This window comes from Larimichthys crocea, chromosome III (assembly GCF_000972845.2).
Source record: "Larimichthys crocea isolate SSNF chromosome III, L_crocea_2.0, whole genome shotgun sequence".
NCBI classification, from domain to species: domain Eukaryota; kingdom Metazoa; phylum Chordata; class Actinopteri; family Sciaenidae; genus Larimichthys; species Larimichthys crocea.
In genome coordinates, this window is record NC_040013.1 from 47,715,819 (window position 1) to 47,728,052 (window position 12,234).

The 12,234-nt window shown below is 40.9% G+C and overlaps 1 protein-coding gene across 1 annotated transcript in view; it reads right to left on the reverse strand.

Moving 5' to 3' along the window:
• The window catches only part of galnt9 (polypeptide N-acetylgalactosaminyltransferase 9), a 79,513-nt gene that overhangs the window by 58,816 nt on the left and 8,463 nt on the right, over window positions 1-12,234 (reverse strand). Inside the window, exon 2 of the mRNA XM_010733241.3 lies at window positions 9,307-9,487. Within this exon, the coding sequence (XP_010731543.1) occupies window positions 9,307-9,487 (181 nt within the window). The remainder of the gene's footprint in view (window positions 1-9,306; window positions 9,488-12,234) is intronic.

The window sequence follows — 12,234 nt, forward strand, 5'->3', positions numbered from 1 at the left end:
TAATTATCTATAAAGTCTGATGTTGGTAATGTAGAGGATAAACTGATTTGTCACATTCTTCTACCATTACTTATGGTCAGATGGAGAAGCCAGATCCTGTCAGAGTCGTAAATGTAACACACTCCATGCAATGAGAAGCCAAACTGGGTTCATCCTCCACTGCTGCAGGAAGTCATCCACGTACAGAAATGAGTGTGGCCGGATGTGGAGAAGTCAAACATTCCTCTGCTGACATCAGACACCTGGATAAAGTTAGAATCACCTATACATGAAGATAACTAACCTGGTTTATCTATATTTCATGTAAAAATGAGCCCAAATGTGATCACAACCTGGTAACAATATTCCTATTCAGCCTCCAATCATATTAAGCTGTGAGCTCTCCCACCACCTGACTCCGTCTCCGCATACCACACACACTCCTTGGTAACCTCTTTTGTATGTCTGTCATTGGAATCCTTCCTCATGTTGTCACTTAGAAGCACCCAATTAATAAAATGTACATGCAAATGAACATACAGTACATTCACTTAGTCTGTCTTGATTGGCTCCCTCAAACACAGCCTCTTAGTCTCCTCCAGCGATAATCTCAAGTCTGCTTCAAACGTTCCTGTCATTTCTGTTAAAATACAGTATTCTCTAATAGACATACTCTGGCTTTGAAGTCAGAAATAACAGTGTTGACTGGATGGAAGCACTCAGCTGATTCCTATGGCAACTGTGAACACACACAGGCAATCACATCTTGCCACGCCAGTACAATTAGGCTCCTGAACGCAACAGCTGACAAACGCATTTCACTCGCTTCTGCCTTTTGTTTCTCCATGTTTTCACATATCTTATTCAGCAGTGCTGACTCATTATGTAGGCATAATGAGGTGGCTACTGTAATTGTTGTGGTTGAATTATTTACATGAGGTTTTGACTGTAATAAAACACTTGTAACATTGTTCTGTATTAGAATATCAAATTGGCATGAATCAGCTATAGTGTAAACAAAGATACAAGTTTCATTTAGCTTTAGTAAATCCTGTAAACATCAAGGCAGTAGTAGCATCAAAGATGTTCAAGTGACATATGGCATTTGTTAGGTGAAATGCCGTTCACTAAAATTATGTTGTGGTTACATACAATCATTGCCCATAGGAAGTGATGAGCAGTGACCGAACGTATAATGATGTTATATTGTTTTTTTTGTTAGGTTGTTTTCTCTGTTCACTATACTGTCATATTTTTAGATCTAAAACTTCGTAGTGTCATTATCAAAGTCAAAATTCCAGCGATGCTACCTTGAACACATTTCGGTCAAGGCCGCACATTTGCTGCTCTTCCACCCTTGCTGTGAGCCATCTGAACTCTACTGCTGCTCAGCGCCCTGATACCCCATTGAACTGGGATGTCAGCTTGAGTCAGCAGCATCCATGAGGTCAGGCCACAGGGGGACAGCCACACAGCAGATGGATCCCAGCGTGGTGCTAAAGTTACATCCTCCTCTCTCCACCCAATGGAACGCTCCTCATACTTCACAGCCACTGGTTTGTCTGTGTGTGTGTGTGTGTGTGTGTGTGTGTGTGTGTGTGTGTGTGTATTTGTGTTTGGCGGTTATGTGTTAGCAGGTTCTCACCTTTCAACAATGAGAATTGGCAAGAGGGGAACTAGCAATTATGTAGGATGACACAACAGATGGTATCTTATTTACTTGTGAAATTATATAGTAAATGCTTTGCATATCATAATAAAACAGTGTGAGTAAAAAGGATTTCTAAAATGACCACTTCTGCTTTCCTTACTTTGCAAATCTATCTGATAGACAATTACTGGGGAGGGTACACTTATCACACCAACTTCCACTGTAACTAAATTCCTTGCAATTTGAGCTGGTTGATTTTAATATTAATTTTAATATGAATTTAGATTCATTCTACCAATGCATACTGTACTTGAAACATCAACTTCAGTCAAATGTCAAAATTTGCAAATCGGAGGTGTACTTTGACTGGACTCACTGAACTCAAACATAACTGAAAATAGACCCAGCACGATGAAGACTCAACAAGCAAGACACATGATAGTCCTGTAAAAATCAAAGATATCTATCTATCTATGGAGGAAATCTGATATGTTAAGCTTACATAACCAGCATCTGAATCCATTTCCATTCATTTTCTGTAACCACTCATCCTTATCGGGGTCACGAACCAATCCCAGCTGGCAATGGGCAAGAGGCAGGGAGCAAGTCGGCAGTTCATCACAGGACTGTTACATAGAGACAAACAACCATTCACACTCACACCTACAGACAATTTAGAGCTACCAATGAACCTGTCTTTGGACTGTGGGAGGAAACCAGGATACCTGGAGCGATCCTATGCAAACAGCCAGGGTGTGAACCAAGAACTGTGCCGCAGAACTGAGCCAGCAGCTGGATGATTTAAGAAAAATAAAATAAGTGTGATTTTTCTGATCAGTATTAATGATTGCAATTAGGATTATTTTGTATAAATCAAACTACAGGCCTGTTTGCACAGCCAATAAAAAGACCATGTGTACAAGATATGACTGCATCAAGCAATTCATAGTAGTGTGGTATTTAAATAGTTGGCTACTTGTGGTCAATAACAAAATCTTAGAATCTTTTGATATCAGACTGATGACACCTAGCTTTGGACAGTAAAAAGAAACACAGTTGCATTTTACAAAATATCAATACAATGTTCCTTCTTCTGACTCTCTTTAGCCAACAGGCACTGGCATGGAGAGAGCACATTAAAAAGACACCTATTAATTCTTGTTAATTAGCAAACAGTTGGCCATTTACAAATAGAGCAGATGGAGTTGTGATTATCATAACCTGATGAATAAGGCCAATACTGACTCACTTAAAATTGTCCTTCAATCAAATCGTGATTTAGTGAAACAAACAAAAACAAAAAAACAATCAATCATTCAATTCCATTAGCCAACCTCTGTCAGTCTACACACTTTTATTAGATCTTTTTCTTTTACAAAAAATCTGCCTGGAAGTCTGCTTTCTCCAACACGTGAAATAATATTCTGATACTGGCACAACTTTGGATTTCAAGGTGGTGGGAATATAATGCATGAGAGAATCTTCATTACTTTAATTTCTGTTATGACGTCTTATCTAAATATTTGCATTTGTTTACTTGAAGGAATAATAGGATGCTGCTCACTGGCCAAGTATGCTGCTTGATGTTCTAGACTGGGAAAGCTTAATTTCATGCACTGTTATCAATCACTTCCATTACCGCAGCCCACATGCATTTGACAGCAGAGGTAATAAAAGGAAAACTAAACCACAGAGAGTGTTTATGATGGAGCACACAGCGTACGTCTATCTATACTTTAAGCCCTGCACTGGTGCTCTATTTGTAAGAGTAAATGCACAAGTGTTTTGATTGATAACCCCTCCACTGTATCATTTCAGTCATTCCTTGTGCATTTATGCTCTCCCTCAGCAACTCCTTTGTTCCCTCTCACAGCTTTCTCTATTGCCTCTCTCAATCAGCCTTGCCAGGTCTATAAATACAATGACAAATCTGGCAGTGAGTTTGAGAGGAGACTTTTTGCAGCTCCTTTGCAGAGACACAGCCACGACATGGCAACTGTGCAAAACAAAGTAATGTATATTTCACTCCTGTTCAGTTATATGACTAGTGGAGAGGCTGCGTTTAATGAATATTACCAGAGTAATATCTTGAAAATGTCAGAGGGGTTAAGGCAGCCTCATCGCTTCTCGTTGAGATGTGGTGTGAGGCCAGATTTCAGTGTCGAGATCGTAAAGTGATATTGTAGTTCCATTGCCCTAGTTACTGGATCCAATTTAGGGCATCGCTCAGCCTTAAATTTGTACCTGTCTGCAGTAGCAGGGAAGCCTAGTAAAGCCGTAACAGGATGAGCGATCGACTCATCTGTTTGTAATGGGACTGAGCTCACTGGACAGCGCTCATAATTTGACCCGGAACAAGCTTTGACAGAAACAGAGCACCAGATTAAGATGCATTCGTATCACACCTCCCCCTTCCCCTCCTCCGCCAGCCTGCAGCCCCGACCGCTCCCTCTGACTTTTTCCCTGCTGGCTGCTCTTATTTGCTGTGAAATTTGACATTAACCTTCTATAACCCGTACAGTGCAGGCAACACTAAAGCAACTTTCCAATCCACGAGAACTCCTCTCAGAAAGATAATCGTTTGCCTTGTCATTTCTCGGCCTCCCCCAACCCCCAACCCCCATCCAGGAGATAAACTCAAGCACTGAAAAGAGCAACAATTTGCAGCAGGAGCTCCTGCACCGCCGAGACCTTACGATCCCATTCTGCAGTATCAGACGCTCAGGAGATGAGGTAAGCCTGTTTCTTCAGCCTCCCTTTCTGGTTATCACCCTCCCACAGGCAGACAAACACTAGATCAAGGTTCCTTGGAAAAGCACAGCATCTGCCGTGCTTCAATATAGTTTCGGGTCTGACAACTATTTTGACAAAATATAAATCAAATCTTTGGCAAAGTGACAATAGAGATAGAGGCGCGATTAGATGTAATTGAATAAGAATCCTCTTAGAGGAGGAGAAATGGAGGGCAAAAAAGCAGGTTTCATGCCTTGAATTGCATTTTTCTATTCATGAGTGACAAGTTGCATCTAAGATCATTCTGTGTCTTTTATGGGCATCAGTAATCTTATCAGTTTGCCTGTCTGTATTGTTTTTCTCTCCACAGCCCAATGAGCTGTTATCATACCTAAGCCTCCCAAGGACAGTGAATGGCAGGATCAGAGTCCCCATAATACAGAGTCTACTTAAGTCCCTTGGTATCTCAGTTGAGAATGTCACTTGCAGAAGTGAAGGGCACAAGAGAGAAATACAGGCTAGCAGGCAGTGAAAGGGGATTACAGTTTTTTGTGCGAAAGACAATTGCAGCTATAATTATTATGAATTGGTTTTGCTGCAGACGGGCAGGTTTGAAAAGAGAGAGACTCGAGTGTGTGGTGGTGTGGATTGTTCAGTCATGGCGATGGACTTTGTCTCCCTGTAGTCATCAAAGTCCTCGGCTCGATGACTCCCATTCAATTAAAAGCCCATTAGACAGGAGGTGCTTGTTTCCTGCATTTAACCTCACTTCTGCAGTGCTGCAGTCACCTTTTGCCTGCAGGGCATAATTACAAAATCAGAATTAGAAATCAGAAACATGTACTGTAACCGTCTTTCATGCTGTATGATGCTGCAGCAACACTGAGGGTACTTTCACACCTGTAGTTTAGTTTATTTAGTCTGGACCAAGAGCTCTAAACATGAAGTGACACGAGTGGGCTGGTAACTCATTTATTGGACAGTTTAGAATCGTGTTTTTGACCCTGATGGGGAAAGATAATTCTGGTGACTGAAAGCAAGTCATGCAGTACTTCACTGAACCTGAATTGTAGATTCATCTTCTCTGGTGTTACAAAGAGCTCAAGTTGTAGTTATTTGTGCTGAATTGTGCTGCTGTTTTGTTGGAGGAATAAGTTTGAGTATGCTTTTGAATTTTGGGCCATCTGTGCCGTTGATATTTTATGCGGCTTACGTAGAGAAAGCAGGAAGTGAAGCGTTGTTAAGAACATGTGTTGAATAAATGAGTCTCACGTCATTTCTCAAGAGCTGTTAAGAGTAAGAAATGAAGAACGAAGAAAGAAACATAAGGTAGCCACTACAATTAGACTAGAACTGCAAAAAAAACGTCATGTTTCACTCACTGTACTGTAACATGTAATGTAACGCATGAACCCATTGGTAATGCAATCAACCCAAAAGGCAAATTACCCCGCTGCTCATCGAGCTCCACTGGCCACCACATTAAATCCAAATCCCTAATGCTTGCCTACAAAGTAGTCTCCAGTTCTGCACCCACCTATTTGAATGCCCTTATAAAGGCATAATGTTACCTCCAGACCACTGCGCTCCTCCAATGTACACTCAGGGCATTCCAAAAACCTCCTTAAGACCCAGAGTACCTCCTCTCCTAGCACTACCAACAACTAGACATGGTAAATCTATCCCCCTCTAGAACTGTTACTTGATTCTATGCGAGTAGTACTTACTGCTGCACTAACTTGTTGCACTATATCCTGACTGTTTCCTTAATAATAATTAAATTAATAAAAGCATCAGCTAAATGGTTAACTGTAATATAAATGTAATGTGCTGATTTACATACATGTTATAACACAGTTTTCTCCTGAAATATACAGTATATATCCCTTCCTCAACAGTTCACATCCAGCAGATAGATTAAATAGATGTTTAGCTATTATCATATAATTTAGCTAATGTTATAAAATCCTGTGGCTGGTCCTTTTTGATTTCAAAAAGAGTTTCAGCTTTCAAACCTTCCAGACAAAATGCATCAGTTTGTTTAAACCAAACTAAACAGGTTAGGCGTGAAAGCAGCCTCACTAGTGCAACAACAATACTGGCAGTTACAGCATTGCTGGCTGAACACACATCCATTTTCTTTCACTTGCAGTGTTTTGATGTTTCTCTTGTTCTTCAGAGTTCTGCTCTGGTGACATGAACAGAAAAAGCAAAGAAAACTTTGCACTTTGCACTGTATTGATTTCCACTGAGCTTCACATCAAATGTTAATACAAATGTATCATACAGTGTACCTATTGAATAGCTGTCATGGACTGAAGCTCCATCTTGTTTGACATGACATAGTTTGTTTGCACACAATGACTATGGGCCCAAAAAATTGACACATGATGGATTATTGCCTGGACAAAGAGGTACAGATGAAGAAGGAGGAATCTTACTTTATAACACTAAGAGCCTGCAGAATCTAGTCACAACCTGTGAATCTAGCAAACACAGCCAGCACCATTTAAAACTGGAAACAACCACTTCAGCAAACGCCCAACACCCACTTCCCCTTTGCCTTTCATCCCATTTTTTATTGAGCTAGTTGAAAAGAATTTCGTAAAACCTTTTCATTCCAGAGACACTCTCAGCAGACTTTATTAATTAGCAAGCTCCTTTTTACTCCCCCCTCCTCCCCCCCCGTTTGACTCGTCTCATTTTTCTAGTCAGGAAAAAGAGCTCCGAACAAAGCAGCGTGGATGAAATGAATTGTTATACCCACTAAAGCCCACAGAAACCTCTCTTGGCCGTCAGATTTCCTCTCAGTGTTTCTGCCTGTCACCATTGTTCTTTGACACTGTGTGATATAAACGCCACTGGCAGCCCTGATTACCCCCACCCACCCCAATACATCTCCTGCAGCAACTCGCAGCTGCTTTCTAAATTTAAAATTTATTTTAAAAGGATCATTAATGTTGCTTCCTGGGTGTCCACTGGGTCTCTTTCATAAAAAAAAAAAGTAATTCAAGACTCCTTTTATTGCAACATTATAACATAGCTCTTCAACTATCACCATCATCTTGTCATCATTATCCTTTCATGTTGGGATTAGCCGTATCTAAAGTAATTTTCTTTTGTATGACTCCTCATAGCCGAAGCCCCAAGATGCCCTTTGGCCAAAACAATTGTACTGTGCTGACAGAAAGGGTGGAGTTACTGTAGACAATAAGACAAACAAAAAAACATGAAAAGTATGAAACAGGAAGCGGTGTTATGTCATTGTTAATTTGCACAACATAGAAGACCTGTATCCTTATAATTTTAAAATCAGAACTTCAACTTTTGAGCAGCATATAGTGGTCAGCCAGCAGTAAGCATGATAGCAGATTAGCTATCCTCATCTGTAATGTGACCCACAACATACAAGTCACAACGGTTCCTCAAGAATCTCTCTAATGTGGAGACACAGGAGAGCAACAAAGTCTGAGAAGCAGAGGAAAAGTTGACAACTTGGCATATATACATTTCACCAGGGACTCCAGAGCAGAGCGGCTGTTCGACTGATCACCGAGGAGGTCACTAACAATTTTTTTACTATCGTCAGCCAGTGAAAATGCTGATGCTAACAACTTTAATGACGACCAAAATGTGTTCATACTTAAATGGACTGTGCTGCGACTCATGTCATTTTGGGATGGTGCAAGTTTACAACATGCCATGTGCCACTGGAAAGCTGACAAGCTGCAAAATTAATATCATAAACCACCAGGTGTACAGGAATGTCCTCCACTGGAAGCCATTAAATTTACATGGGTGTTATTTTTCTGTTTAATGCAAAAACAAATGAGAGGCAGTTGATCTATACGATGTTCCATACATCTCATTAGCACACAGCAGGTACTGAGCCCACTGTCTGGCAGAGCAAGTTCTGAATAAAGAACACTTTAGATTAAATCAAGTAGAAAACTAATTCAGGTACCATGTTGCATCGGTCTTACAAGATCCATCCATTAACCTGTCCCTGACATCTGTAGAGGACACAACACACTCAGTGTGCATCATTCACTAATGAAGAGATGTTCTTACTTTGCAGACAAAATAAGTGCACAGGCAAATTCACAGGCGGTTTCAAGAATTGTGCATGTTGCTATGTTATGTATGTAGTTCATACCCACTATTTGCAATTAGCACGCTGTCTCCCTGTATAAATAAATACATATACATCCATAAACACTTGGAGGTGTTACATGGCGAGAGCAGTGAATCAATGCCAAAGTCAAACTGAAATATCACTGAATAAAATAAATACTGATGATGATAAATAAAATTAGCATAAATATCAAAACCATACAATTCTGATCCACTACATAAAAATGACAATAATTGATGTGAATGAAAGTCACCTCACTAAGTGCATAGTGTCACTGCTCTGTTGATCACTAACTGTTCACACTGCTGATTTTGGTTTGCTGGTTTTTGCTTAGGAATAAACACCTGATTTACTCCTCATGAAGGCATACGTCACTGATTAGCAAAAATATCAAGAGTGCACCATGCACCATCGAGTTCTTTAAAATTCTAGTAATCATCTACACCACACGTAAACTGCACAGCTTATCATCATGACTCACCTCCTACTGCAACTATTCTGGCACAGTAAATGTCCTGGAGAGTCACCCAAAATACCAATAAATGCAAAAAAAAAAAAAAAAAAAAAAGAAGAGGAAAAAAACAACATGTGCTTGATGAAAATGCCAGCTTCCTGGCAAAAACTCACACATCGTGTGCCTTCACAAAAATACCCATCAAATTCAGCAGGGATTAAACCGGGAAAGCTTCCGGTTACAAGTCTCTCTAACATTATACAACCCCGCCAGAGGGAAAAACAGGTGTAGAGCTGTCAATGGAAAGAGAATGTACGTGATAGAATGAGAAAAAAAAACAGGAGGTGGATGTACTTTTTAGGCCTGTAGTCAGGGATGCTCCTGTCCAGGGAGATGCGGTCACTGAGCTGAGCATTGTAACCGTACTCCTCGTATTTCCCCTCAGCGTCACGACTGTCCTCTCCCAGAGTGGCAGCAGCTCCCCCTTGGCCAAGGCCTCCGGGTCCCTCAACTAGCCCCATGGGCTTCGCCAAACCTGCCAAGAAAATGACACAACAGAAAGACAATCATACAGATGTACATGGCCAAGTGTTGAGAAACGCACACACACATACACACACAGGTGAGAAAGGAGGCCATGCAGAGGAGGAAGTTGATTGACATTCTCTAGTAGTATGAGGAGATTGGTGTATGGCAGCTCTGAGACCCAGCGGGACTCATCCATAGGGCATCATTACACTGTCTGTCAATGGAAAGGCTGCAAAACACCCACACAGACACAGACGTCACAGAGGGGAGCAGAGCAGAAGTTGAGACACAATGTTACAAGGGCCAACAAAACAATAGAGACTAGAGAGAATTTTTAGTGCACAGCTGTAAGATGCAGACCGAATTACATTTTTTATCACATTACATATTACATTACCATGAAAAAAACTACTACTATTGAAAAAAAAAGTAATTTCTGAAATAGATGAAATGGCATTTGTTCATGTTCATCTTGTTCTTATTATAGCCCCTAAATACCACCAGGCATCGGCACTGTGACTTTGGGTGGAGTTGTGTTTTCAATTAGTTTCTACCTTGGTTTATACATTTCTAAGTGTATCATGGGTAAATAGGCTACATAGTTTCCCTTTTGTCTGTTTTTACAATTGTGCACAGGGTGTTTTCCTTTGAAAACTGATGGGAAGCTCAATGCCATATCTGTGTTTGTCTTCTGGGCTGCTCAGTCTGTCTATATTGCTTGACACAGCACTTCTGGTGAAATCACAGCCATTGTTTAGAATGGGTGCGATCAGCTCCGTCAGTGGAGTGCAGACGAAATGCTTTACAGCTGTGCCCGATGGAGTTTTGGTGGCCACTAAATCCTCAACAGCATTATCTCCTGTGTCAAACACACGGTAACCTCTGGTTGCGACGTGTAGCCAACACAGAAGTGCCAAAAATTTCATACAGTCTACGCTCGCACACTACGTAGCACGGAACTGTGACTGTGCTCTCATTGAGCATGAAAATGTGTTTGGGAGAGTAACTGAAGGCCTGCAAGGGTGCTGCAACATCCATACTTCTACGTGCCTGAACTACTGCATATTGTTGGAGGTTCGTTTTGGTGTTAAACCCCACCTCACCTCTCAGTCCCTGTCATCTGCAAAATCTTCTGTTTTAATTATATTATTAATTATGAATTATTATTCAAACAATGTCAGCTTTCAAGATGATATTTTGCCTCCCCAGCATGAAGCTAATGTTCAGTGTAAAGTTTTCAACTAACAGTGGAACTTAAAAAAGTGTGGTACTGTCATGAGCAGCAACAATTAAGTGTTGCTATTTTCTAGCCCTACCATTTTCTTTTTGGTGTTGTGTTTGGCTGGCTGACTAATGTCATATATCCTGTCAAGATGTCATGGATTGAATAAAAACTTGAATCTGTTGCACCTAATTTTTGGAAACCTGTATCTCTCACCCAAGGGTAGGATGTCAAATTCCACGAGGAGAGGATGTTTGAATTTTATATGATGGATTTGGCTTTTGTCAGACAGAGAAGGCTGCTATTCACCAATGATTTGACTAGCTGCCTTGACAGTGTTTTCCAGCTGATTCCTGTTTTGCACATTACCACACCAACAAATTCAGAATATCACCATTAGGCGACATTTATTCTCCACATAAAATACAGCCTTTGTTGTCACTTCTTGCATATTGCCTCAGTGTTTACCTCAAAGCTCCATTTCAGTTCTTAGTGGTGAACTGAGCGAGACCTTCGTCAGCTACATCATGTTGCGCTTTTTTGGTCTAACACAACTAAAACAAGCACTGGATGGAATACATCTGTCTTAAAATACACCTCTGCTCCATCGCTCCATCACTTATCATACTGTGACAGTGACATTTTTAAAAAGGAAGGAGAAAAATGGCATGTAGTGTCAAAATGACATCTTGGCTGTTCTGTGATCCAGACCTCTAAGGGACTGTACGGAATCTATTTGGTTCCTTCATTTGAAAATGCTAGACCCTCCTCCCTAATGTCAACTCAAAATTTTAAACATTATGACCCACGGTGCACACAAACAGCATGTTTTTGACATAACTATTCAGTTGCAGTAGATTTTGCAATAAAAAACTATGTACAAAATATAAATCTGGGGCAGGGAAAAATGATAGACCCACCTTCCAGCAAATACATATAAATATATATATCCGCAGAGTCCCTAGAGTTTAAAGAGTTTACTTCAACAAAAGCATGTTGTCAGCTTTATTCATATCTGTTTCCGCTGGCTTGACTAGTGTTTGACTATTTAAAATTCCATGAAACTGCAGGATAATGTCAGATAATTGTTATGCATGCCAAGCTTCCAGTGTGGCCGAAAAAAATCGAGCTGCGTCTGTTCTCCATATCAACAGATGGACACACAGAAAGTAAGTAAACAGTGCATACCAATGAAGAGCTCAGCTCTCAGCTTCACCCCTCCAGGAACTGCAGAGTAATCACCATATTTGGATGGCCTCAAATCCTCGGGTGCTACTGAAGATTTGTAATTGGACCTGAATGGTTGCAAACTGGGTTCTCCCGAGAGAGGGATTTAGCATGCTCTGCACCAGCCAGTGTGGTGGCATTTTGACAAGCATGGGTGGGGTTCATGTCACGGATGAGCCATCTGGCATAGTGGCCCATGTCACACAATAACACAGATACCCTCCAGAGCCGGAGACTTGAGTCTAGAGGGCCTTTCTGTCTCTGCGTGAGTCTTGGAAGCAGGACAATGCCTGCCAGCTTTGTTT